Source organism: Phocoena phocoena, chromosome 21, assembly GCF_963924675.1.
Source record: "Phocoena phocoena chromosome 21, mPhoPho1.1, whole genome shotgun sequence".
NCBI classification, from domain to species: Eukaryota; Metazoa; Chordata; class Mammalia; order Artiodactyla; family Phocoenidae; genus Phocoena; species Phocoena phocoena.
Window position 1 is genome coordinate 2,799,959 of NC_089239.1, and position 26,421 is coordinate 2,826,379.

The 26,421-nt window shown below is 44.3% G+C and overlaps 1 protein-coding gene across 3 annotated transcripts in view; it reads right to left on the reverse strand.

Moving 5' to 3' along the window:
• Positions 1-771: 771 nt before the first annotated feature.
• The window catches only part of HGSNAT (heparan-alpha-glucosaminide N-acetyltransferase), a 43,400-nt gene continuing 17,750 nt past the window's right edge, over positions 772-26,421 (reverse strand). For 2 of the 3 annotated variants that reach the window (XM_065899949.1, XM_065899948.1), the window contains exons 6-18: positions 14,118-14,187; positions 13,153-13,250; positions 11,620-11,696; positions 10,991-11,021; positions 9,417-9,577; positions 8,188-8,303; positions 5,902-6,023; positions 5,435-5,561; positions 4,286-4,372; positions 2,539-2,616; positions 1,870-1,940; positions 1,668-1,780; positions 772-1,022 (exon numbers count right to left, since the gene is read on the reverse strand). In XM_065899949.1, coding sequence (XP_065756021.1) covers positions 841-1,022; positions 1,668-1,780; positions 1,870-1,940; positions 2,539-2,616; positions 4,286-4,372; positions 5,435-5,561; positions 5,902-6,023; positions 8,188-8,303; positions 9,417-9,577; positions 10,991-11,021; positions 11,620-11,696; positions 13,153-13,250; positions 14,118-14,187 — 1,333 coding nt within the window. In that variant the 3' untranslated portion in view covers positions 772-840. The remainder of the gene's footprint in view (positions 1,023-1,667; positions 1,781-1,869; positions 1,941-2,538; positions 2,617-4,285; positions 4,373-5,434; positions 5,562-5,901; positions 6,024-8,187; positions 8,304-9,416; positions 9,578-10,990; positions 11,022-11,619; positions 11,697-13,152; positions 13,251-14,117; positions 14,188-26,421) is intronic. The other variant, XM_065899950.1, reaches the window with a different exon arrangement.

A 26,421-nucleotide genomic window follows, 5' to 3' on the forward strand; every position in this document is an offset into this window, starting at 1 on the left:
CTGGATCTCAGAGCTGGAGGGGAGCTGAGCGGGCAGCACCGTGTCCCTCGCTGTGAGGGGACCTGCCTTGCATCTAACCCGGCAAGGATGCCACAGCAGGAGCCCGGCCGAGACCATGAGCTTCTCTCTCTTCCTAGAGTCAGAGGATGGCCTGGGGGACCAGCTACCACCCAGACACACAGACAGAGAGACAGACAGGCAGACAGGAGGTGGGTGGGTAGAGAGATAGGTATATGCAAGGGTGGCTGGGAATAACACATGTACTGTTTCACTTGTTTTTCAAATGAGGAAAAGGAGAAAATGGCTTCTGATAGAAAGGCATTTTTTTGGACCCACCAGTTACTTACAGATCTGAAAGGAGATTACTTGGAATTTCTTGAAATACTAAACTGTACGTAACTGAAATATGTTAGACTATGTTACCACACACTATACCCAATGAGCTTCACAGTCAGACACAACAGAAACGGTGGTATCTTGGTCGGCGTGGACCAGCACAGAAAGACAGTCTGCAGGAAAGATCAGTAAGGTCAGACCTTAGGTGGTCACAGAAGCAAAATGGCCTGGTTAACTCCCTTGTGAAAAATTAGAGGAGAAATCCTTAGAGTGAAGTTGCAAAGGCATCCATTTCTACAGAAGATGGAGAGAAAAGACAATTACGTTTCAGATGTCTGAGTCTCACGTATACAGAGTCAGATGAGCCACGTCGGATAATCAACCAGCCTGAGCACGTCCGCATCTCCCCCAATAACCTGGAAATATGCAGTTTTATAACGAATGGCTCCTTTTAATGGTGCCCCAGGCCCTGTCGTCTGCTAGCAACACATCTCAGCTGGGGCCTCAGATTTTCCAAAACACCTTCTTCTTGTAGAGAACATAAGCGATGAGCACCCAGAGTGCAGTGGCGACTATGTTCTGAACGAGATGCTCCCTGTGTGACTGGTTGTTCCCCAGCCTCCACTGGAAGGGGAAGTAGCTGGCGAAGACCTCGTGGCCCACGTACACCAAGATCGAGTTCATTCCTGGGGAAACACAGCTGGTTATCGACTTAACTCTTGAAATTTGCCTTTAGTTCAGTGAAAAAAGAAAAAGTGTCCACTTGTTATTGGCTACACCAAAAATAAGTGATGCGAATCTTAGAGATTTGAGTGTGAACCTTATCCAAAAATTATTAGAAAACATTCCTTTGGTAAGTGTAATTCTGGAATACCAAATTTGAAAGGAAAGCCAGAATTATTCATTTATATTCTCTACACAGAAAACCTGAGGACCAGTGAGCGTAATTGTTACTGGACTCGGGGCTGAAACGAGTCACTGAAGTCATCTGCTGTCTCTCGTCTCGGGCAGAACCCGTGCATCTCCGCGTGGTGTCTCTTAGGCACCGCCTGTAGGGCAGGGGGTTTACATGAGAAAGCACGGCCCTGTTTGTGAAGCTCGAGGGACTGGATGACGTGCCTGAAGCGGCCAGAGGGGTGCATTTATGATCCCACAACCTAAATGGTAAAACGAGGTGGCGCTGCTCGGGGACAGGCCCAGCAACGCCCTGCATGGACCCCCTCGGACCCCCTCGGTCGGCACCTTGGACACACCCGGCACCCGCGGCCTCTGGCCCGTCCGCTGGGTCCCCTCCTCCACGAGGCCTGGGGCCGGTTGGTGGGGGGACTCACCAGGGTAGAAGAACGGGGTTCCCGTCCACAGCCCCTTCACATCCACAACGGGGTACAGGACCAGAAGGATGAAGAAGGCGAAGGAGCTCAGCGTGGTGACATAGGAGATGGACCTGGGGGACAGCGGGCATCTCAGGGCTCCCGAGAGCACATCCAACACCAGCCCGACCGGATGTGAAAACGACAGGCTTTCTGTACCTACCAGAGGTTTTTGTTTACTGGAATAAAGCCTTCATTTTCGGAAGCCTTTGTCAAAGCAACAGAAATAAACCCCTAGAAGCGGGGAGAAAGATGTTAAAGTTTTTTACATCACCTCAAGAAACAATTGTGGTTCAAAACTGAAGAAAAGGAGTGACTTAATTGCTTAGGGAAGGCTGAAAACTGTGCCCTCCGTTTTATTCTTTTAACTGGAAAAACATTTTTAAGATGTGTAACTAAAAATGTTCTCCAAAAAGCCTCTTTTCAGCATTACTCTTGAGTTGAAGGTAAACGACCTTATCAACTGGAGTGAATCCGTGGAGGAAACAGGGCTGCCAGGTCAGGGGTGAAAGAACAGCTAAGCTTATCTTTTGCCCCCAGTGAACCTGTTATCATTGGCCTGGTCCTTCTGGCAAAGGTCCCCACCAGAACCCACACCTCCGCTCCATTTCCTCATATCTTCATTGACTTATTTATAAAGACATTTTCCTAAGAAAATCAACCTGAGAACTTAGGTGTCGAGACTTTTCCTCTCTGATATTCAAGTGAAGAATGTTACCGATGCGAAGTGACAGCTGCTGTCTATCCCACGGTCGGCCACTAAACATTTTGTGTCTTTGAAATGTGTATGTGTGAAGAGAAGGAATTTCGGAGAGGACCATCCGCTACTTACAAGGAAACAACCCCAGGTAGCGAATCTGATCAGGATGCCTTTAGTCTGATCCTTGTAATACAGGAGTATTTTCCCTGCCTGGGGAAGAAAACGCACAGTATGACCAAGAGAATCACCTACGATGTGTTCTTATTTCATACTCATCCACTGTCCTAACCGCTCGACAGGCGGACTCACCTGTCAAGGGGATGAACGGTACCCCTGCCCTTGGCTAGTGGAGGCCTAGAGGCACAGGGACCACTGGGGCGGGAGGGAGGGAGGGAGGGAAGGGGATGCGCAGAGGAGGTACCGCCAGGCTGAGGATATGAGCGCAAAGCAGGAACCGTGTCTGGGCAGGAAGGAACAGCATGCACAGGAGTATGTCACACGGGTGAAAACACACAGCCTCCCCGAGGTGCTGCAGGTAATTCAGAAAGGCTGGGGGTGGGCAGAGGTGGGAAGGTGGGAGCAGGTAGGCACGAGCTTTCTCCCACAGGTGATGGGAGCCAAGGAAAGTCACTTTCCCCCCGCAAAGTGACAAGGGACCAGCTCAGGCTGGCCTACAAGATGGCCCAGTCTGGCAGGGGTACAGAAGAGGGACAGAACAGTGTGGACCCAGAGGCAGGGAAACACTTTAAAAACAGAAAAATCTGGACTTTGCATAGCCCCGCCCCCCTGCAAATTAGGAATTAATTTCTGAAAACATCAGAGAAAGTGTTAATAATAACTTAAAATAGCTAAAATTTATGAATGTCCCGGTCTTAGAACCTTATGTGAATTAACTGATTTAGGTGCGCCTACTTATTTAGGTGCCACTGAATCACAGAGGGTGCAGTAACACTCCCGGGATGACCCGGCTAGTAAGCGGGGTCAAGTCCAGGCCCCGGCGCCAGGCTGCACTCCTCTGCACCCACCCTCGGCTCTCCTGCAGGCGCAGATTTACCTGGAGAGCACATGGGGGGATTAAATACATTTATGAATAAAAGCACCCAATGTAAACTCTAAAGTGCTGCAGAGAGAAAGGCAGTATCTCTAAATAGGAAATTATTTCATCACCAAAATGTATATGCTGTAGACCTGCACTGTCCCACGTGGGAGCCACTGGCCACCTGTGACAATTTCAGTTTAAATTTAAATGACGTAAAATTAAAAACCAGTTCCTCCGTCAGACCAGCCATGTCTGAGGACTCAGCGGCCACATGGACAGCACACATGGAGCATTTTTACCGTTGCAGAGCGCCCCCCCCACCAGGAGGCTGGACCCGGTCTTTCCCCTCCCCATCATCTCCCCTCAAATAATAGTTTCAAACACCAATAAGGAGAACTTCAGCAAGGAAAATCTAGACTGCTCAGAATCCTAACAAAACATGTGAGAGAAGCCAAGAACAACCTGTACTGACTTTGGCATAAAATAGGCATAACCTGAAACTGTGTCAACTGTACACATAAGGTGACAGGTGACCTTCCAAAGACTGCCAGCCCAGCAGGGACCCCTCTCAGCCAGGGGCTGCTGTGCACCCACTGCCGAGATGAGCCATATGAATGACTTCTTTGGAGAATATAGGAATTATACCTAATTATTCGAAAGTGCTAAATTTTAGCAACCTCCGGTTTTGACAACCTGTCAAATATAAACAGAATTTATTAGGTCTGAAACACAGAAGATGTGCTTCCAGTTACTTATTTTAATCAAATGGTTTTTGGATTAGTAATGAAGCAATAACCACGAACTGTCAGGAACATGCATTCTCATGAAATGAACAAATACCTGAACTCCTAAAAATGCCATCACGATGGAGTTGATGGTCCCCAGGATGCCTTCTGGGTCGTAGGCCACCTCGGTGTGATAAAGCACCTGACAGGGCAGGACAAGAAGGCGGGACTCACCCAAGGATCACAAAAAGCACACAACAACTCACAGGCAAAATGCAAACTCGGATACACCCCAGTATTCAATATTTTTGGTTTTGCTGCAGAAATTCACTGCTAACTTATGGGGATGACGGGCAGAATACTCCTGGCCAAGAAAGTGTGTGGCATGTGACACTCTGGCATGTGACACTCTCCCCACATGGGAGACCGTGCTGGGCCCTGTGGCTGTGACACTACACGTCCCTAACCAGCTTCAAACACCACACATGACACCTTCTAATTTTCAGGTTTACTCTTTGCGGCCAACTCTACTGTAACATTGACAGCTTCCTTTCTTCTTTTAAGGCAGATAACGATAAGAAAAATACCTTTGTATTATTTCATTATAAAAGAAATCGTTATTGTAGAAACGGCAGAAATTTGGAACCAGTCATTGCAGTGGGTGCTGGAAGGCACTGCCCAGCTATCTGGCCTCCGCCTGTCCATTCCACCCCTTTTGCAACTAAAGCATCCACTCCCCCGGCTGCTAGACGTATCCATGGCCCAAAGCTCTCAGCAGCTTCTGGATTTGTCCCTGAAGACAGCTGCCCCTCAGGAGTCGCCCTCTGGCCAGGCCATCACATCCCACCAGGGATGTCTAGGGCCTGGTCCCTCACCCCACTGAGAACAACCCTGAGGGGCCGCCCCAGCCCCCAGGAGACCAGCGGGGGCCTGCGTGTGGCTGTCCCCACTGCCCCGTCGTGTTTCCTCCAGACCCACACGTGCTGATCCCAAAAGCACTGCCTGACAGACCTCCCTCACAGGAAGCTGTCCCCATACCTGAGATGTACAAGAAAGCACCTTGCTGCATACCTGACACCAGGCAGCCAAAGAAATGCCTACACGCCGCCCACAACCAACATTAAACTGAAGTCCATAAAGTCAGCCAACTTTTCAAATAAAACTTTGTTCCATCCGAGTCTATTTCATGGACACAGCTCGGAGTTGGCCCTTTCCCTTCCTTCCCCTCAGTGTCCGGTTCCAAGTCGGAGCCGGGCTCACTCACAGCCGAGGACGGATGCTGGTAAAGGTGATGATCTCCCAGGAGCAGGCGGTCAATGTAGCCGGCAGCGCCCCCCGTGCAATTCGGGTACTTGCCCCAATCTCCGAGGCCCCCGGGGCCCAGATAGCCGCTGGGGAAGCGAGAACACTCACTTCACCCTCCAGACTTAGGAGCAGGGGGATGTACACTGGTGATGTGCGCGCCCACAAAGAGCCGCAAACACCCACCAGCCTGACGACCCCGGGGCGCCATGCACGTCCACTGCGGGGCCCCTGACTCGACGGCTGCCCGAAGGGTAAGGTGGGGGGCCCAACGTCCGTCCCACCGACCCTGGAAAACCTCACGGAGACAGGCCTCTGGACACGTGCCCAGACCCCCTCCCACACAAGGGGAGAGGAGAGAGAGGAAGGGAGGTCCCAATGTGGGAAATCGGACTTGGCAAAAAAGGGATTCCCGCAGGGCTGGCTCACGTAGGGCATCCGGGAACAGGTAAGAAGAAGGTCAAGGCCAGCCAAACACCTTCCAGCATCAGGATGAAGAGCCACTGGGGCCAGCTGGATGTGATGTCCAGCAGAGAAAAGCAGCTTCTCTCCTGCAGGGGCGGGGCGTAAAAAACGTGAACTAAATGCAAGTCGAATGGGAAACAATACACAGTGCAGTATGTGTACTCAGAAAATTCTCTGTGACGCTCCTCTTGGCCTTTATGGTAGTAACACAAAATAGACGCGTGTTTATTCCATATGTGGCATGTGGTCTAGATGCTTCATCTCTCTTATGATATAGCACAGTAAAATGCCAGGTAAGAAGGAATCAGTGGACAATTCCACTCCTATACCCAAGAGATCTGAAGAGAGATGTTCGTACAAAAACTTGTACACAAATGGACACAGAATCACTATGCGTAATATCCAGAAAGTGGAAACAAGTCAAATATCCATCGCCTGATGACTGGATACAATATGTGGTACATTCATAAAATGGAATATTATTCAGAAGTAAAAAGGAATCAAGTACTGATGGTATAACATGGATAAACCTCAAAAAATATTCTGCTAAATGAAAGAAGCCAGACACAAAAAGCCACATATTCTGTAATTCCATTTCTAGGACATGTCCAGAACAGGCAGATCTATAGACAGAGAGTAGATTGGGGGTTGCCTAGGGCTGGGGGGACCTGGGGTTGGAGAGCAGCTGGTAGTGAGGACAGGGTGTTTTGGGGGATAACGAAATTGTTCTAGAATTAGACAGTGGTGACGACTGCACTACTCCGTGAATATACTAAATAATCCCGCAATTTTACGCCTCAAATGTGTAAGCTTTATGGTATGTGAATTATATCTCAATAAAGCTATTATTTTAAAAAGAAATAAACGGACTTCCCTGGTGGCACAGTAATTAAGAATCTGCCTGCCAATGCAGGGGACACGGGTTCGAGCCCTGGTCCGGGAAGATCCCACATGCCGCGCTGCAACTAAGCCCGTGTGCCACAACTACTGAGCCTGCACTCTAGAGCCCGCGAGCCACAGCTATTGGGCCCGCGAGCCACAACTACTGAAGCCCACGCACCTGGAGCCCGTGCTCCGCAACAAGAGAAGCCACCGCAATGAGAAGCCCACGCACCGGAATGAAGAGTAGCCCCCGCTCGCCGCAACTAGAGAAAGCCTGCGCGCAGCAACAAAGACCCAACGCAGCCAAAAATAAATTAAATTAAATTAAAAGAAATATAGCTATATTTTTAAAAAGGAAAATAAAATTTAAGCTTTTGGAGCTCTTCTGGTTGAGGGAAGGAGAGGTGCAGCCCACCACTACTGGTGTCCCCCCAGCCCTGGGCTCCACCGTGGGACCTGGATGAGCCTCGCAGACCCTCCGGTTCCCCACAGCCAGCAAGGTCAGGTTTACATGTGCACATGGAGCCCCTGCGTGCCTTCCATAGCCTACAGCAGAGGGCACAGGTGCGCCAGCGGGGGTCGGGGGGCGTGGTGTGAAGGAGTGAAGTGTAAATGCTCTCCAAGCACGTAAAACCGAGGGATCATTACAGGAACAACCAAGAGGACCGGGGATTCAGTGATGAATTTGCTAGTTACCCACACAGGAAGGAGCTGGACAACAAATACAGCTTTATTAACTTACTGTGAAGTAGGACCCCAAATGGAAGAATTTAAATATTTCCACCTGAAGTTTTACTTCCTTTGGGGGAAAAAAAATAGTTGTCACCTGAGTAAACTCAACTCAGCAATTTATAATGAGACAGAAAGTAATTTCAAAGGAGGTGAGATGCTCACATACTTCTTACAAAGAAGAAACAGGAAGCGGCCCAGGGCGGAACTGTCATCTCCTGGCCCGACATTGGCACTGTCCAAGTCCAACCTCTGCAGCATGTGTATAGACACTGAAATGTTCTGTGGGGTTTTTGTGTATCCTTACCACCAGGAAATTGAAAAACTGGCAGTAATTCCCCCAAGAGGCTGGACCAGCCAACTAGAAGATGGTGATGTTATTTAACGCCATCACATTCATTTGATTAATGGAAACTGAAATATGTGTTAAGAGGGTAGATCTCATGTTTTGTGTTTTTTACCACAATTTAAAAGAAGATTGATATAAAGACTAAATAAAAATAACTAATTGAAGAGAAAAAAGAATGTTTTTGACTGAGTTAAAGAGTCTTGTAGTCTCTGGTACTGCACTCAAAACTAAAGAAAGTTCTAGCACCTAAACAGGGACCTCTCCCCCTTTTATAATGCAGGGTTTCTCACCGAGGTGCAGATCTCAGGCACGGGCTTGGCAAAGAGCAGCTCCAACACGGCGACCACAAAGTAGGTGCCCCCGAGCCGCTGGAGCACACCGGGGATGCGCGTCTTCTCCCAGGACACTGCGGGATGCACAGGGTACGGGGGTGTCAGCCAGCACTTGCTCACTTCACCCCAAGACGACACCACTGTTTCCTGAGGCGGGAGACAGACTTCCATTGCACCTGAGGAAGTTAAGCTCTTGGAGACGGAAACACACGTGGTCAAGGGCCTGGCTCACACACGGCAGTGAGGCTGGGCTGAGAGCAAGGGTCCAGCTCGGTGTGGGGATAAAGCGTGGACGCCCTCGGCCCTGAAGCCCTGCCCCACCCCGCCCCGGCCTTTCCCATCAGGAGTGTGGACTCAACTCACATCCAGCAGGAACCTGCAGACCCAGCGCAGCCCGTGGACTGTCCCTGCCATGCAGGCTACGTGACTGTATCACTGCCCGAGGGTAACCCTGTAAGGACCCCCGCAGTGTGTCCTCCTGGGAACAGCGGCCCTCTGTTGGGTGATCCATCAAATGGACTTTTCTGTGACACCTTCCCTTAGCACCCCACCTCCTCCCGTCACCTGAAGCCTTAGTGCTTCTTGCCTGAGGGGTTCACCTGGCACCTGCCTGGATAAGTACGTCTTCTTTCTGCTAATGACACCGTAAGCCCCTTGAGGACGGTGGCCGCTGCCTTCCCCAGTTCCGACACTGGTCCCCAGAACAGGGCTCACATCCTTCCCTCAGCTTTCCTGTCCCTCTCACGCCACTCAGTGACAGAGATGTCATACCTTTCCTGCAGCCCGGGGGCATTCAGGTGATGGCAAGGTGGACCCTTGAACAACAGCCTTACTGTGAAAGCTGGTGAAACCAAAGTGGCAGGAGGGCGGCTCTGAGAAACAGTGGCCTGGTCTGGTCCCTGCTCTGCCCTTCACTACACACGGACACAGCACCTCACTCTCCCGGCCCCAGGGTCTTCCTTTGTACAGAAGGGTTTGAGTGGACTTGGTGGCACCTCCCAGGCCTAAAATTCCAAGATAGTAATAATAATAATGCCCAAAGTCATACAAGCATTAGATATACTTTTCTAGTAACTGTTCTTTTTGCAGGTACATGAGATGGAGAAACTGCATTTCTTTCAAATTATAACACATCGTTTCCCTATTTCAACCTGAATACATTCTAACAGAGGGGAAAAAATACTTACGTGGACCAAGGCAATAATTGGGGTTCACAATGACAATTCCTATACAGATTAACAGGAAACTCCTCCACGCGATTTTCCCCAGCAATCTGAATTTTGAACATCCCCGCTGCAGAACGGAAGTCATTGACAGAAAGATCGAAGATCCCATAATAAACACAAACCTAAAAAAACAACAGCTATTACTAGATGGCCACTTTCAACTTTGTCTCTGCGTGATGAGTATTTTATAATCTACTACATAAGAGAAGCAACACATGATTTTTGAAAGAAACTGACGATTGAAACCACATCCGGTTTAGTGGTGGAGAAGAATCAAGATGTTGGGCTGGAAGGACTGTGCACCTTCTCGTCCCATCTTAGAGGGAGATCCTTTGGGACTGACTACAGCTTCCACGGACAAGCCTTCCATCAAAGACAGACAAACCACCAGGTATAAAATAAGCTACAAGGATGTACTGTACAACATAAGGAATACCAATATTCTATAATAACTATAAACGGGGTGTACCCTTTAAAAATCGTGAATCCCTATATTGTACACCTGTAACTTATATAATATTGTACATCAACTATACGTCAATTAAAACAAAAGGAACTCCTCCCCCACTCAGATAAACCTGAGTTCACGTTAGCAGTGAAACACTGGGGACCAAAGACGCAAACCAGTGGCTGGTCCTGCCTATAAATGATGGAGGCAAGTCGCTCAAAGCATCTCAGCAAAGACACAAGAGCCACGCTGTGCAGGGGCCAGAGTCCCTCAGCAGGGGAATGCTCCGGGCAGAGCGGGGTACTCCACTATTATTTTATTTTATTTTATTAATTAATTTATTTATTTAACTTGTTTATTTATTTATTTTGGCTGCATTGGGTCTTCGTTGCTGCACACGGGCTTCCTCTAGTTGTGGTGAGCAGGGACTACTCTTCGTTGCGGTGCACGGGCTTCTCATTGCGGTGGCTTCTCTTGTTGCGGAGCATGGGCTCTAGGCACACAGGCTTCAGTAGTTGTGGCTCGTGGGCTCAGTAGTTGTGGCGCACGGGCTCAGTTGCTCCGTGGCATGTGGGATATTCCTGGACCAGGGCTTGAACCCATGCCCCCTGCATTGGCAGGCAGGTTCTTAACCACTGCACCACCAGGGAAGTCCTCCACTATTATTTTAAAGTGTAACTTATTACTATCCTTAACGGCTACATAATTATCAGTATTCTCTGATACTGATATACTGCATACCTTTTAGGAACTAACATATTTAAATTTATTTTCAGGATTAGTGGAATATTCAGAATTTATGATTTCCTACGCGATTCCAGGATCTTGTACATCATATCCACACTAATAAAACGTTCCCTCTGAAATCAGCAGTCTTTTATTCTCACGTGTCTTAGATAAGCACGAGGCCAAGTGTCAGAACGATTCAGGAACCCGGCTTTCGGAAGGACCTCATCACGCCACCACCTGTGGGCAGCACAGGCCCACAGCCCGGAACTCAAGGCTGGTGTCGGGAAGGTCCAGCATCCGCTGAAAACAAAACTTTGCAGATGGGCTGTGAAGAGCAGATGGTGGATTTGCAACTCACCACGGGAACACAAGGTCAGCCACCGTCAGTCCTGCAGCAGAACAGAAGCACGACAGTGAGGAAAGGACCGGGAACGCCGGTGCTCCCTGACCCGGGAAGGCTTCCATCTCACACTGACGGGGAAAGCCCTGGGTAAACCTCATGAAGCAGCACCGAGCTCCCTGGACTCTGTGGCCAGGGGCCAGCCCAGGCGCCACCTGAGAGCACCCCTGCTGTGGGAGCACCACAGAGAAGTGTGCGGACAATCTGTGATCTTAGGCAGATCTTACTCAAAACCCATCCTAAAGCAACCCCCCAGCCAGATTCACAGCCACTGTTCAGCACCACTCTGACCACCCCGAGCTCCACGGCATCCCCAGGAGGACCATGAGTCTCGGGGCAGGACGCCCGTGCGGCTGAGGCACAGGGCACACCTAGGAGAGCACAGGGATCGTTTACAACGTGATGACAGCGAAGCATCTCGGAGCCAGAGCACATGAAAGGAAGGACAGAGCTGAAGGCTGACAGAATGACCTAAGGGGCCTCTGTGGGGCTCACCTCTGGAACCCCTGGGGGACGCCAAGGAGCCCTCCTACCTGCGGCTCTCAGAGGGCCCGCGTCTGCAAGGCGACCTCTCGGCGGTGTCTTACCGTTCCAACTCGCGTGCTTGAAGTACCAGTATCTCCCACCTCCGTAGTTCACAAAGACCATGAGGGTGAGAGCGATCCTGCAAAGCCACAAAGATACACTCTCAGGGCCTGGGCATGTGACAAGGATGGCCCGGCTACAGGACACAGGTGCCGTCATGATACAAGCAGACACTGAAAAAGCAGGAAACTCCCACTTCTAACCATCACGGTTAGGACCCCGCGCTAAAGCCCTCTCTGCCAACGTTTCCAACACGACGTCTGAAGAAAAACTTACACCAACACTGAACTGTGTAACTTGAAAATGGTGCAAAACATTCCCGATCACTCCACTTTGTGCTAATTACTTAGATGTCTCAGGTTAAAGAACTGTAGTGGGAGGGGACAGTCTTTAGGGTCAAGCCCTGGGTCCCTCTCTCTTAGGAGCCACTGGACCTCAGGTGAGCCCCTCATCAGTTCTCTGTGAGGAGGGACACCCCTGACCTGGGGACCACAGGCACCACGATGGAGAGTAACGTACATCACAGCACCTAAACGGTGCTTGAAACATCTTAGCACTTAATCAATGTCGACTCCCATCCACCTGTGAACATCTCCGAACGAAAGAGGAATACAATAAAACAGATTCTGCATGTGCTGTTGTCTGCTGCTAATTTCTCAGAATACGAGGAATAAAAACGTTAGTATGTCAGTGGGTGATTTGTGGGCACTCTGGAGCCCAACTTACTCAACTCTGTGGCTCAATTTCTTTACCTGTGAAACAGGTGTATTATTAAAAGTATATACTTCATTGGATTGCTAAAAGATTAAAGAAATTAAGACAAGCTGGAACAGTGCTTGGCATACCATGAGGACTCAAAACTGTGAGCAGTGGTTACTATTAGTATCATTACTGTTATTACTGCCTGGCTTTGGACACACACACAGGAGCACGTAGAGCTCGGGAAGCTGGGTCAGTTATCAGGTTATCACTGGAGTTTGAAGGGCCTCAGTGGGAGAAAGAGAAGACCTGACACCTAGATATTGCTTTTCAGCCATACAGTCTTAGACTCTATTTTCAGAGTTTGGTCCTGGCCTTCGTTCTTTTCCCAGAACTGGAAAATAACAATTTACTGCAGGACTCTGTGGATTTGCTGTCAGTTGATATCCGAGCTGCTGTGTGAATGGTGGAGGAGGCCGAGGGCTATCCCGGGTTCCGTTTCCAGACTGGGGCACTGGCCCATTGGTCCAGGGCTGAGCGGACACGGGGCCCTCGGGCAGCTGCTCACACGTGTGAGTGGCTTTCTCAGCAGCACCTGTGCACCAGGGGAGACGGGCTCCGGCCTCTCCCACTGCTGCTCTCCAGTGACACGTCACCCTGGCTCTCGTGACAGTTTTCAAGTCACGAGAGGCTGCCGATTTCTCTTTAGGGCAGGAAATCCTTTCTAGCCTACAGAGTAAAAGGCACGTGAAATGCCTCCCGCTGCAAGTGGGTGGACTTGTGAACGTGCCACCCGAGGCCACCTGTGCCCACGGGTCACCAGGGAGCCCACGTACCCGCGGAACGTGTCCACGCTGCGGAGGCGCAGGGGGGCCGCCGACTGACGCCAGGCCTCTGGTGGGGGGTCGCCCGCCCTGCTCGGAGACCCCAGCTCCTGCCGGAAAAGAGGAGAAAAATGCAAACAGTTCATAATACAAAAGAGTAAACTATACTTTCCTGTGTTTTAGGGAAGAAATTAGCAGAGTGAAAGCCAAGGATCATTGTTCTGGGTAATACTTTAATTTGCTTTTGTAAAGACCCCGCCTAGAGGTTAGGTTTTTCACTTTATTTGTTTATGTGCCGCCTGCTGAGCTCTCCGTGGCCATGCTGATAAATGACCACAAAGGAGCAAGAGTACCAGCAAGTGTGTCCAAAAGTGGACACAGATACGTCCATGTTAATCAATTAACACAGTATGTTTAATCATCACAGCAGGCCATCCCATGTATAGATTTAATACTGATGTCTCTCACTCTTTTGTCTTCATCTTTTTTTTTTTTTCGGTACGCGGGCCTCTCACCGTTGTGGCCTCTCCCGTTGCGGAGCACAGGCTCCGGACATGCAGGCTCAGCAGCCGTGGCTCATGGGCCCAGCCGCTCCACGGCATGTGGGATCTTCCTGGACCGGGGCACAAACCTGTGTCCCCTGCATCGGCAGGCGGGCTCTCAACCACTGCGCCACCAGGGAAGCCCATCATCCTGATACTCTCTACTTAAACGGATTGATTCAACAGTGCTGCCTGAAGAGTGAAAACCATCTCCACACCCAGCATCACAAAGCAGCTCAAGCTCCAGCCTCACAAAGACGGGGGCGGGGAGGGGGCACCCTTCACGGGGCCAGCGAGGACTGCTGTTTACCAAGAAGGCAGGACACATGACCTGGCCTCGCACAGCATGAGATAATTAAGATTACTAAACAGCGGACTGTAAATCCGAATCTAGGAAAACACCCAGAGCACAGACGATGCGTTTTAACAACTCACAGAATTGATGAGGCCATCCGTTTCCTGAGAATTTATGGCTTTAGAAATCCAATCACGAAAGTCTTCCAAGCTGTAAATAAATGAAAGGCCTGGTTGATTTGTTTTCCTCGGCAGAATTTTCAGAATGGTATCATATTGAAAGGAAATTAATTTAAAGTTCACATTCTACACAAGTCAAAGAATTAAACATTTTAAAGTGTTTTAATGAAACGGAAGTAGAAATCCAAGTACTTTCAAATGCTTCACCCTAACAGCATGGTCTCCTGATCGATGAGACAGGAATAAAGACAGAGCTTTCGTTCAAGGGTGTTGTGAGGAAGATGGCAGAGTACAAGGACGTGCGCTCACTCCCTCCTGCGAGAGCACCAGAATCACAACTAACTGCTGGACAATCATCGACAGGAAGACACTGGAACTCTCCAAAAAAGATACCCCACATCCAAAGACAAAGGAGAAGCCACAATGAGATGGGCAGGGGGGCACGCAATCACAGTAAAATCAAATCCCATAACTGTTGGGTGGGTGACTCACAAACTGGAGCACACTTATACCACCGAAGTCCACCCACTAGAGTGAGGGTTCTGAGCCCCACGTCAGGCTTCCCAACCTGGGTGTCTGGCAACGGGAGGAGGAATTTCTAGAGAATCAGACTTTGAAGGCTAGCCGGATTTGATTGCAGGACTTTGACAGGACTGGGGGAAACAGAGACTCCACTCGTGGAGGGCACCCACAAAGTGGTGTGCGCATCGGGACCCAGGGGAAGGAGCAGTGACCCCATAGGAGACTGACCCAGACATACCTGCTAGTGTTGGAGGGTGTCCTACAGAGGCTTGTCTGTAAGAGGGGGTGTCTGTGTCTCACTGTGAGGACAAGGGCACTGGAAGCAGAAGTTCTGGGAAGTACTCCTTGGCTTGAGCCCTCCCAGAGTTCGCCATTAGCCCCACCAAAGAGCCCAGGTATGCTCCAGGGTTGGGTCGTCTCAGACAAAACAACCAACAGGGAGGGAGCACAGCCCCACCCATCAGCAGACAAGCAGATTAAGTTTTACTGACCTGTGTCCACCACAGCAACACCCAGCTCTACCCACCACCAGTCCCTCCCAACAGGAAACATGCACAAGCCTCTAAGATAGCCTCATCCACCAGAGGGCAGACAGCAGAAGCAAGAAGAACTACAATCCTGCAGCCTGTGGAACAAAAACCACATTCACAGAAAGACAGACAAGATGAAAAGGCAGAGGGCTATGTACCAGATGAAGGAACAAGATAAAACCCCAGAAAAACAACTAAATGAAGCGGAGACAGGAAACCTTCCAGAAAAAAGAATTCAGAATAATGATAGTGAAGATGGTCCAGGACCTTGGAAAAAGAATGGAGGCAAAGATCGAGAAGATGCAAGAAATGTTTAACAAAGACCTAGAAGAATTAAGGAACAAACACCTAGAAGAATTAAAGAAAAAACAAACAGAGATGAACAATACAATAACTGAAATGAAAAATACACTAGAAGGAATCAGCAGCAGAATAAGTGAGGCAGAAGAACGGATAAGTGACCTGGAGGACAGAATGGTGGAATTCACTGCTGCGGAACAGAATAAAGAAAAAAGAATGAAAAGAAATGAAGACAGCCTAAGAGACCTCTGAGACAACATTAAACAGAACAACATTCTCATTATAGGGGTCCCAAAAGGAGAAGAGAGAGAGAAAGGACCCAAGAAAATAGTTGAAGAGCTTATAGTCAAAAACTTCCCTAACACAGGAAAGGAAATAGCCACCCAAGTCCAGGAAGCGCAGAGAGTCCCAGGCAGGGTAAACCCAAAGAGAAACACGCCGAGACACATGGTAATCAAACTGACAAAAACTAAAGACAAAGAAAAATTATTGAAAGGAACAAGGGAAAAATGACAAATAACATACAAGGGAACTCCCATAAGGTTAACAGCTGATTTCTCAGAAGAAACTCTACAAGCCAGAAGGGAGTGGCATGATATATTTAAAGTGATGAAAGTGAAGAACCTACAACCAAGATTACTCTACCCAGCAAGGATCTCATTCAGATTAGATGGACAAATCAAAAGCTTTATAGACAAGCAAAAGCTAAGAGAATTCAGCACCACCAAACCAGCTCTACAACAAATGCTAAAGGAACTTCTCTAAGTGGGAAACACAAGAGAAGAAAAGGACTTATAAAAACAAACCCATAACAATTAGGAAAATGGTAATAGGAACATACATATCAATAATTACCTTAAACGTGAATGGATTAAACGCTCCAACCAAAAGACACAGGCTCGCAGAATGGAAAAAAAAAAAAAAGACCCATATATATGCTGTCTACAAGAGACCCACTTCAGACCTAAGGACACATACAGACTGAGAGTGAGGGGATGGAAAAAGATATTCCATGCAAATGGAAATCAAAAGAGGGCTGGAACAGCAATACTCATATCAGACAAAATAGACTTTAAAATAAAGAATGTTACAAGAGACAAGGAAGGACACTAAATAATGATCAAGGGATCAAACCAAGAAGAAGAGAGAACAATTATAAATATATATGCACCCCAACATAGGAGCACCTCAATACATAAGGCAACTGCTAACACCTATAAAAGAGGAAATTGACAGTAACACAGTAATAGTGGGGGACTTTAACACCTCACTTACACCAATGGACAGATGATCCTAACTGAAAATTAATAAGGAAACACAAGCTTTAAATGACACAACAGGCCAGACAGATTTAATTGATATTTATAGGACATTCCATCCAAACAGCAGATCACACTTTCTTCTAAAGTGCACATAGAACATTCTCCTGGATAGATCACACCCTGGGTCACTAATCAAGCCTCAGGAAATTTAAGAAAATTGAAATCATATCAAGCATCTTTTCTGACCACAACACTATGAGATTAGAAATCAACTGCAAGAAAAAAAACATAAAAAACACAAACACATGGAGGCTAAACAATACGTTACTAAATAATCAAGAGATCACTGAAGAAATCAAAGAGGAAATCAAAAAATACCTAGAGATAAATTACAAAGAAAACACAATGATCCAAAACCTATAGGATGCAGCAAAAGCAGTTCTAAGAGGGAAGTTTATAGCTATACAAGCCTACCTCAAGAAACAAGAAAAATCTCAAATAAACAATCTAACCTTACACCTAAAGGAACTAGAGAAAGAACAAACAAAAGCCAAAGTTAGTAGAAGGAAGGAAATCATAAAGATCAGAGCAGAAATAAATGAAATAGAAACAAAGAAAACAATAGCAAAGATCAATAAAACTAAAAGCTGCTTCTTTGAGAAGATAAACAAAATTGATAAACCATTTGCCAGACTCATCAAGAAAAAGAGGGAGAGGACTCAAATCAATAAAATTAGAAATGAAAAAGGAGAAGTTACAACAGACAACGCAGATATACAAAGCACCCTAAGAGACTACTACAAGCAACTCTATGCCAATGAAATGGACCTGGAAGAAATGGACCTATTCTTAGAAAGGTATAATCTTCCAAGACTGAACCAGGAAGAAACAGAAAATACGAACAGACCAATCACAAGTAATGAAATAGAAACTGTAATCAAAAATCTTCCAACAAACAAAATACCAGGACCAGATGGCTTCACAGGTGAATTCTATCAAACATTTAGAGAAGAGCTAACACCCATCCTTCTCAAACTCTTCCAAAAAACTGCAGAGGAAGGAACACTCCCAAAATCATTCTATGAAGCCACCATCACCCTGATACCAAAACCAGACAAAGATACTACAAAAAAGAAATTACAGACCAATATCACTGATGAATATAGATGCAAAAATCCTCAACAAAATACTAGCAAACAGAATCCAACAACACATTAAAAGGATCATACACCATGATCAAGAGGGATTTATCCCAGGGATGCAAGGATTCTTCAATATACGCAAATCAATCAATGTGATACACCATATTAACAAATTGAAGGAAAACTGTATGATCATCTCAATAGATGCAGAAAAAGCTTCTGACAAAATTCAACACCCATTTATGATAAAAACCCTCCCAAAAGAGAGCATAGAGGGAACCTACCTCAACATAATAAAGGCCATATACGACAAACCCACAGCAAACATCATTCTTAATGGTGAAAAACTGAAAGCATTTCCTGTAAGATCATGAAAAAGACAAGGATGTCCACTTCCACCACAATTATTCAACATAGTTTTGGAAGTCCTAGCCACGGCAATCAGAGAAGAAAAAACTGTCACTGTTTGCAGATGACATGTTACTCTACATAGAAAACCCTAAAGATGCCACCAGAAAACTACTAGAACCAATCAATGAGTTTGGTAAAGTTGCAGTATACAAAATTAATGCACAGAAACCTCTCACATTCCTATACACTAAAAATGCAAAATCAGAAAGAGAAATTAAGGAAACAATCCCATTTACCACTGCAACAAAAAGAAAAAAATACCTAGGAATAAACCTACTTAGGGAGAAAAAAAGACCTGTATGCAGGAGACTAGAAGACACTGATGAAAGAAATTAAAGATGATACAAACAGATGGAGAGATATACCATTATCTTGGATTGGAAGAATCAATATTGGGGAAATGACTATACTACCCAAAGCAATCTACAGATTCTACGCAATCCCCATCAAATTACCAATGGCATTTTTTTACAGAACTAGAACAAAAAAATCTTAAAATTTGTATGGAGACACAAAAGGCCCTGAATAGCCAAAGCAGTCTTGAGGGAAAAAACCAGAGCTGGGGGAATCAGACTCCCTGACTTCAGACTATACTACAAAGCTACAGTAATCAAGACAATATGGTACTATCACAAAAACAGAAATATAGATCAATGGAACAGGATAGAAAGCCCAGAGATAAACCCACGCACCGATGGTCAACTAATCTATGACAAAGGAGGCAAGGATATAAAATGGAGAAAAGACAGTCTCTTCATTAAGTGGTGCTGGGAAAACTGGACAGCTACATGTAAAAGAATGAAATTAGAACAATCCCTAACACCATACACAAAAATAAACTTAAAATGGACTAAAGACCTAAATGCAAGACCAGACACTATAAAACTCTTTGAGGAAAACATAGGAGGAACACTCTATGACATAAATCACAGCAAGATCTTTTTTGATCCACCTCCTAGAGTAATGGAAATAAAAGCAAAAATAAACAAATGGGACCTAATGAAACGTAAAACCTTTTGCAAAGCAAAGGAAACTACAAACAAGACGAAAAGACAGCTCTCAGAATGGGAAAAAATGTCTGCAAACGAATCAACGGACAAAGGATTAATCTCCAAAATATATAAACAGCTCATGCAGCTCAATATTAAAAAAACAAACAACCCCATCCAAAAGTGGGCAGAAGACCTAAGTAGACATTTCTCCAACGAAGACATACAGATGGCCAAGAAGCACACAATAAGCTGATCAACATCACTAATTATTAGAGAAATGCAAATCAAAACTACAATGAGGTACCACCTCACACCAGTTAGAATGGGCATCATCAGAAAATCTACAAACAACAAATGCTGTATTGGGTTGGGACAAAAAGGAACCCTCTTGCACTGTTGGTGGGAATGTAAATTGATACAGCCACTATGGAGAACAGTATGGAGGTTCCTTAAAAAACTAAAAATAGAATTACCATATGACCCAGCAATCCCACTACTGGGCATATACCCAGAGAAAACCATAATGCAAAAAGACACATGCACCCCAGTGTTCACTGCAGCACTATTTACAATAGCCATGTCATGGAAGCAACCTAAATGCCCATCGACAGACGAATGGATAAAGAAGTTGTGGTACATATATACAATGGAATAGTACTCAGCCATGAAAAGGAACAAAACTGAGTCATTTGTTGAGACGTGGATGGATCTAGAGACTGTCATACAGAGTGAAGTAAGTCAGAAAGAGGAAAACAAATATTGTATATTAACGCATGTATGTAGAACCTAGAAAATTGGTACAGATGAACCGGTTTGCAGGGCAGAAATAGAGACACAGATATAGCAAACAATCATATGGACACCAAGTGGGGGAAAGTGGTGGGGTGGTGGTGGTATGATGAACTGGGAGATTGGGATTGACAGGTATACACTAATATGTATAAAATGGATAACTAATAAGAAGCTGCTGTATAAAAAAATATGCAAAATTTAAAAAAAAAAGAGTGCTGTGAGTGTGAAATGAGATCATTATTCCCCGTCGCTGGAATTCTGATTAACAACACTATTAAAGTTAGAATAGCAGAAGCCTGCAACAACCAAACGTGCCCAATGCAGCAATGACTAATCTCAGTGTCTGCATCTGTGAGAGGATGAGCTATGGCTATTAAAACAGCAGGAACAGTGCAGCAACAGGATGGACCCAGAAACCATCATACTAAGTGAAGTCAGAGAAAGACAAATACCATATGATATCACTCATATCGAAACAGAAACAGACTCACAGACATAGAGAACAGACTTGTGGTTGCCAAGAGGGAGGGGAGTGGGAGAGGGATGGAATGGGAGGTTGGGATTAGCAGATGCAAACTATTATATAGAGAATGGATAAACAACAAGGTCCTACTATACAGTACAGGGAACTGTATTCAATATCCTATGATGAACCATAATGGAAAAGAATATTAAAAAAAAGAATGTATATACATGTATAACTGAATCACTTTGCTGTACAGTAGAAATTAACACAGCATTGTAAATCAACTATACTTCAATAAGACAAATTTTAAAAAAAGAGAAACAAAAGGAAAAAAAATTTTGCCCACACTGGAAAAAAAAAGAATGCCTGTACAAAGAAATATAAATACAAACTATTAAATACAGAAAGCAAATCATAGTATTCAGACTCAATTACAACTAAATAAAAATGCACAGATGTGGGACTTCCCTGGCCATCCAGTGGTTGGGATTTCATGCTTCCACTGCAGGGGGCACGGGTTCGATCCCTGGTTGGGGAACTAAGATCCTACATGCCGTGTGGCATGGCCAAAAAAAAAAAAAATGCACAGATGCAAACTGAGAAAGTTTGACAGTGACCTTGGAGTGACTCACAGTTAATGTACTGGGTTCTTTCTCCTAGATGGTGCTTTAGTGCAACAAGATATCCAGAGGATATTAAGTTGATTTACATGATTAACAAAAGATAAACATCTTAACTGGTTTTTCTTTGAAACGAGAGTTCTTACTTGGAAAAAATGTTTCAAAAAGTATATTTAGCTCTTTCACACGATGTTTACATTCTGATTTAGTTTACTTCCCCCCTTTTTTTTTTAAACTTTGGAGTGGAAATGAATCCTGATTTCCAATACACTAAAGATTGCTTAGTGACTTGATGGGGTAATATCTTTTGTTATTTACAATTCCTGAAATTTTCTGGGACAGTTTCACTTTTATTTAGTTTGTTTGTGCCCATAAAGACATGAACTTTCCACTTTATGTCCCCACATCCGATTATTAAAGTCCACACAGAATCCTTTCTCAACCCAACAACTGTAGCAAACTCAGAGCTAACAGGCCAATTTGTTATTTTTCAAATAATAATGAATACTTAGCAGTTTTAATTTGGTATATAAGAATGATTAAATTTGCCCTTTTAGTAAGTATAATTCTTTGATTAAAAAATCAAGAGAAGGCAAATCTTTGTCTGTAAATCATTGAGGGCTTTCTTATAGAAATTATATATAACATTTCTAATATTACAAGCCCTTATATGTACTGTGCTTCCAGCTCTCTTGATACTGAAAAGTGTAATAAACTTCATACTCATACAGGTTTTGCATAAAATTTGCACATTTGAACATTTGAAATATTCAAGGCATAGGATGTTTCCTCCTCTTTCCTTTTTTTTTTTTTTTTTTGGTCAAGGAAAGTTTCAAACATATACATACATATAAGTAGACAAACCAGTATAATGAACCGCTATGGACCCATTACCTACCTTCAACAAGTATCTACGAAGCATGGTCTTCATCTTCATCTTGAATCTTACTTCATCTATACTCCCACCCACTGCCCCTTTTCCCTGACTTGGCTTGGTCATTTTAAAGAAAATCATAGGGGACTTCCCTGGTGGTGCAGTGGATAAGACTCCATGCTCCCAAGCAAGAGGCCTGGGTTGGATCCCTGGTCAGGGAACTAGATCCCACATGCATGCTGCAACTAAGAGTTCACATGCTGCAACTAAGGAGCCTGCCTGCCACAACTAAGGAGCCCACGAGCTGCAAATAAGGAGCCTGTGTGTCACAACTAAGGAGCCCGCCTGCCTCAACTAAAACCCAGTGCAACCAAATTAATTAATTAATTTTAAAAAAGAATATATTTTAAAAAAATAAAGAAAGAAAATCAGAGATTCATTTCATCTATAAATACTTCAGTATGTACTGCTAAAAGATAAGGACTCAGGGGGTGGAGTCAAGATAGCGGACTAGGAGGACATGGAATTCGTGTCTCTGCACAACTAGGGCACCTACCAGGGACTGGTGGGGGACCACGGATGCCTAAGGCGATGGTAGCAACACCCAGTGACTGGCTTGCAGGATCCTGTTCCCAGGCCAGAGGTCGGGCCCGAGCTCCTGCGGTGGGAGCTCCGAGTCCAAACCAATGGACTAACAGAGAACCTCAGACCCCGAGGAATATTCATTGGAGTGAGGCCCCCTGGAGGTCCTCATCTCAGCACCAAGACCTGGCTCTAACCAACTGCTTGCAAACGCCAGTGCTGGAAACCTCAGGCCAAACAACCAGTAAGATAGGATTACAGCGCCACCTATCAAAAAAAAAACAAAGAAACGACAAAAAATATGTTACAGATGAAGGAGGAAGGTAAAAACCTAAAAGATGAAATAAATGAAGACAAAATAGGCAACCTATCTGAAAAAGAATTCAGAGTAATGACAGTAAAGATGATCCAAAGTCTCGGAAACAGAATGGGGAAAACACAAGAAACATTTAACAAGGATCTAGAAGAACTAAAGAGCAAACAAACAATGATGAACAACAAAATTACTGAAACTAAAAATATTTTAGAAGGAATCAATAACTGAGGCAGAAGAACGGATAACTGAGCTGGAAGATAAAATGGTGGAAATAACTGACAGGGAGCAGAATAAAGAAAAAAGAATGAAAAGAACTAAGGACAGTCTCAGAGACCTCAGGGACAACATTAAACGCACCAACATTCGAATTATTAGGGGGCCAGAAGAAGAAGAGAAAAAAAAGGGTCTGAGAAAATATTTGAAGAGATTATAGTCGAAAACTTCCCTAACATGGGAAAGGAAATAGTCAATCAAGTCCAGGAAGCGCAGAGTCCCATACAGGATAAACCAAAAGAAAATCACAACAAGACACATATTAATCAAACTATCAAAAATTACATACAAAGAAAAAATATTAAAAGCAGCAAGGGAAAAGCAACAAATAACATACAGGGAATCCTCATAAGGTTAACAGCTGATTCTTCAGCAGAAACTCTGCAAGCCAGAAGGGAGTGGCAGGACATATTTAAAGTGATGAAAGGGAAAAACCTACAACCAAGATTACTCTACCCAGCAAGGATCTCATTCAGATTCAACGGAGAAATTAAAACCTTTACAGACAAGCAAAAGCTAAGAGAATTCAGCACCACCAAACCAGCTTTACAACAAATGATAAAGGAACTTCTCTAGGCAGGAAACACAGAGACAGAAAAGACCTACCAAAACAAACCCAAAACAATTAAGAAAACGGTAATAGGAACATACATATCGATAATTACCTTGAATGTAAATGGATTAAATGCTCAAACCAAAAGACATAGACTGGCTGAATGGATACAAAAACAAGACCTGTATATATGTTGTCTGCAAGAGAACCCCTTCAGACCTAGGGGCACAAACAGACTGAAAGTGAGGGGATGGAAAAAGATAATCCATGCAAAAGGAAATCAAAAGAAAGCTGGAGTAGCAGTTCTCTTATCAGACAAAACAGACTTTAAAATAAAGACTATGACAAGAGACAAAGAAGGACACTACATAACGATCAAGGGATCAATCCAAGAAGAAAATATAACAATTGTAAATATTTATGCACCCAACAGAGGAGCACCTCAATACATAAGGCAAATGCCAACAGCCATAAAAGGGGAAATCGACAGTAACACCATCATAGTGGGGGACTTTAACACCCCACTTTTACCAATGGACAGATCATCCAAAATGAAAATAAATAAGGAAACACAAGATTTAAATGACACATTAAACAAGATGGACTTAATTGATATTTATAGGACATTCCATCCCCAAACAACAGAGTACACTTTCTTCTCAAGTGCTCATGGAACATTCTCCAGGATAGACCATATCTTGGGTCAGAAATCAAGCCTTGGTAAATTTAAGAAAACTGAAATAGTATCAAGTATCTTTTCTGACCACAACACTATGAAACTAGATGTCAATTACAGGAAAAAAACCTAAAAAATACAAACACATGGAGAGTAAACAATATGCTACTAAATAACCAAGAGATCACTGAAGAAATCAAAGAGGAAATTAAAAATATCTAGAAACAAACGACAATGAAAACACGACAATACAAAACCTATGGGATGCAGCAAAAGCAGTTCTAAGAGGGAATTTTAGAGCAATACAATCCTACCTGAAGAAACAAGAAAAATCTCAAATAAACAACCTAACCTTACACCTAAAGCAATTAGAGAAAGAAGAACAAAAAAAAAAAGACCCCAAAGTTAGCAGAAGGAAAAAAATCATAAAAATCAGATCAGAAATAAGTGAAAAAGAAATGAACGAAACAGTAGCAAAGATCAATAAAACTAAAGCTAGTTCTTTGAGAAGATAAACAAAATTGATAAACCATTAGCCAGACTCATCAAGAAAAAAACAGAGAAGACTCAAATCAACAGAATTAGACATGAAAAAGAACTAACACTGTAGAAATACAATGGCTCATGAGAGATTACTACAAGCAACTATATGCCAGTGAAATGGACAACCTGGAGGAAATGGACAAATTCTTAAAAAGCAAGACCTTCCAAGGCTGAACCAGGAAGAAATAGAAAATATAAACAGATAAATCACAAGCACTGAAATTGAAACTGTGATTAAAACTCTTCCAACAAACAAAAGCCCAGGACCAGATGGCTTCACAGGCAAATTCTATCAAACATTTAGAGAAGAGCTAACACCTATCCTTCTCAAATTCTCCCAAAATATAGCAGAGGGAGGAACACTCCCAAACTCATTCTACGAGGCCACCATCACCCTGATACCAAAACCAGACAAAGATATCACAAAAAAAGTAAACTACAGGCCAATATCACTGATGAACATAGATGCAAAAGTCCTCAACAAAATACTAGCAAAGAGAATCCAACAGCACATTAAAAAGATCATACACCATGATCAAGTGGGGTTTACCCCAGGAATGCAAGGATTCTTCAATATACGGAAATCAATCAATGTGACACACCATATTAACAAAATGAAGAATAAAAACCATATGATAATATCAATAAAAATAGAAAAAGCTTTTGACAAAATTCAACACCCATTTATGATAAAAACTCTCCAGAATGTAGGCACAGAGGGAACCTACGTCAACATAATAAAGGCCATATATGACAAACCCACAGCCAACATTGTTCTCAATGGTGAAAAACTGAAACCATTTCCTCTAAGATCAGAAACAAGACAAGGTTGCCCACTCTCACCACTATTATTCAACATAGTTTTGGAAGTTTTAGCCACAGCAATCAGAGAAGAAAAAGAAATAAAAGGAATCCAAATCGGAAAAGAAAAAGTAAAACTGTCACTGTTTGCAGATGTTATGATACTATACAGAGAGAATCCTAAAGATGCCACCAGAAAACTACTAGAGCTACTCAATGGATACAAAATTAATGTACAGAAATCACTTGCATTCCTATATGCTAATGATGAAATATCTGAAAGAGAAATTAAGGAAACACTCCTATTTACCACTGCAAGGAAAAGAATAAAATACCCAGGAATAAACCTATCTAAGAAGATAAAAAACCTGTATGCAGAAAACTATAAGACACTGATGAAAGAAATTAAAGATGATACAAACGGAGGGAGAGATATACCATATTCTTGGATTGGAAGAATCAACATTGTGAAAATGACTATACTATCCAAAGCAATCTACAGATTCAATGCAATCTCTATCAAACTATGAATTGCATTTTTCACAGAACTAGAAGAAAAAGTTGCACAATTTGTATGGAAACACAAAAGACCCCGAATAACCAAAGCAAT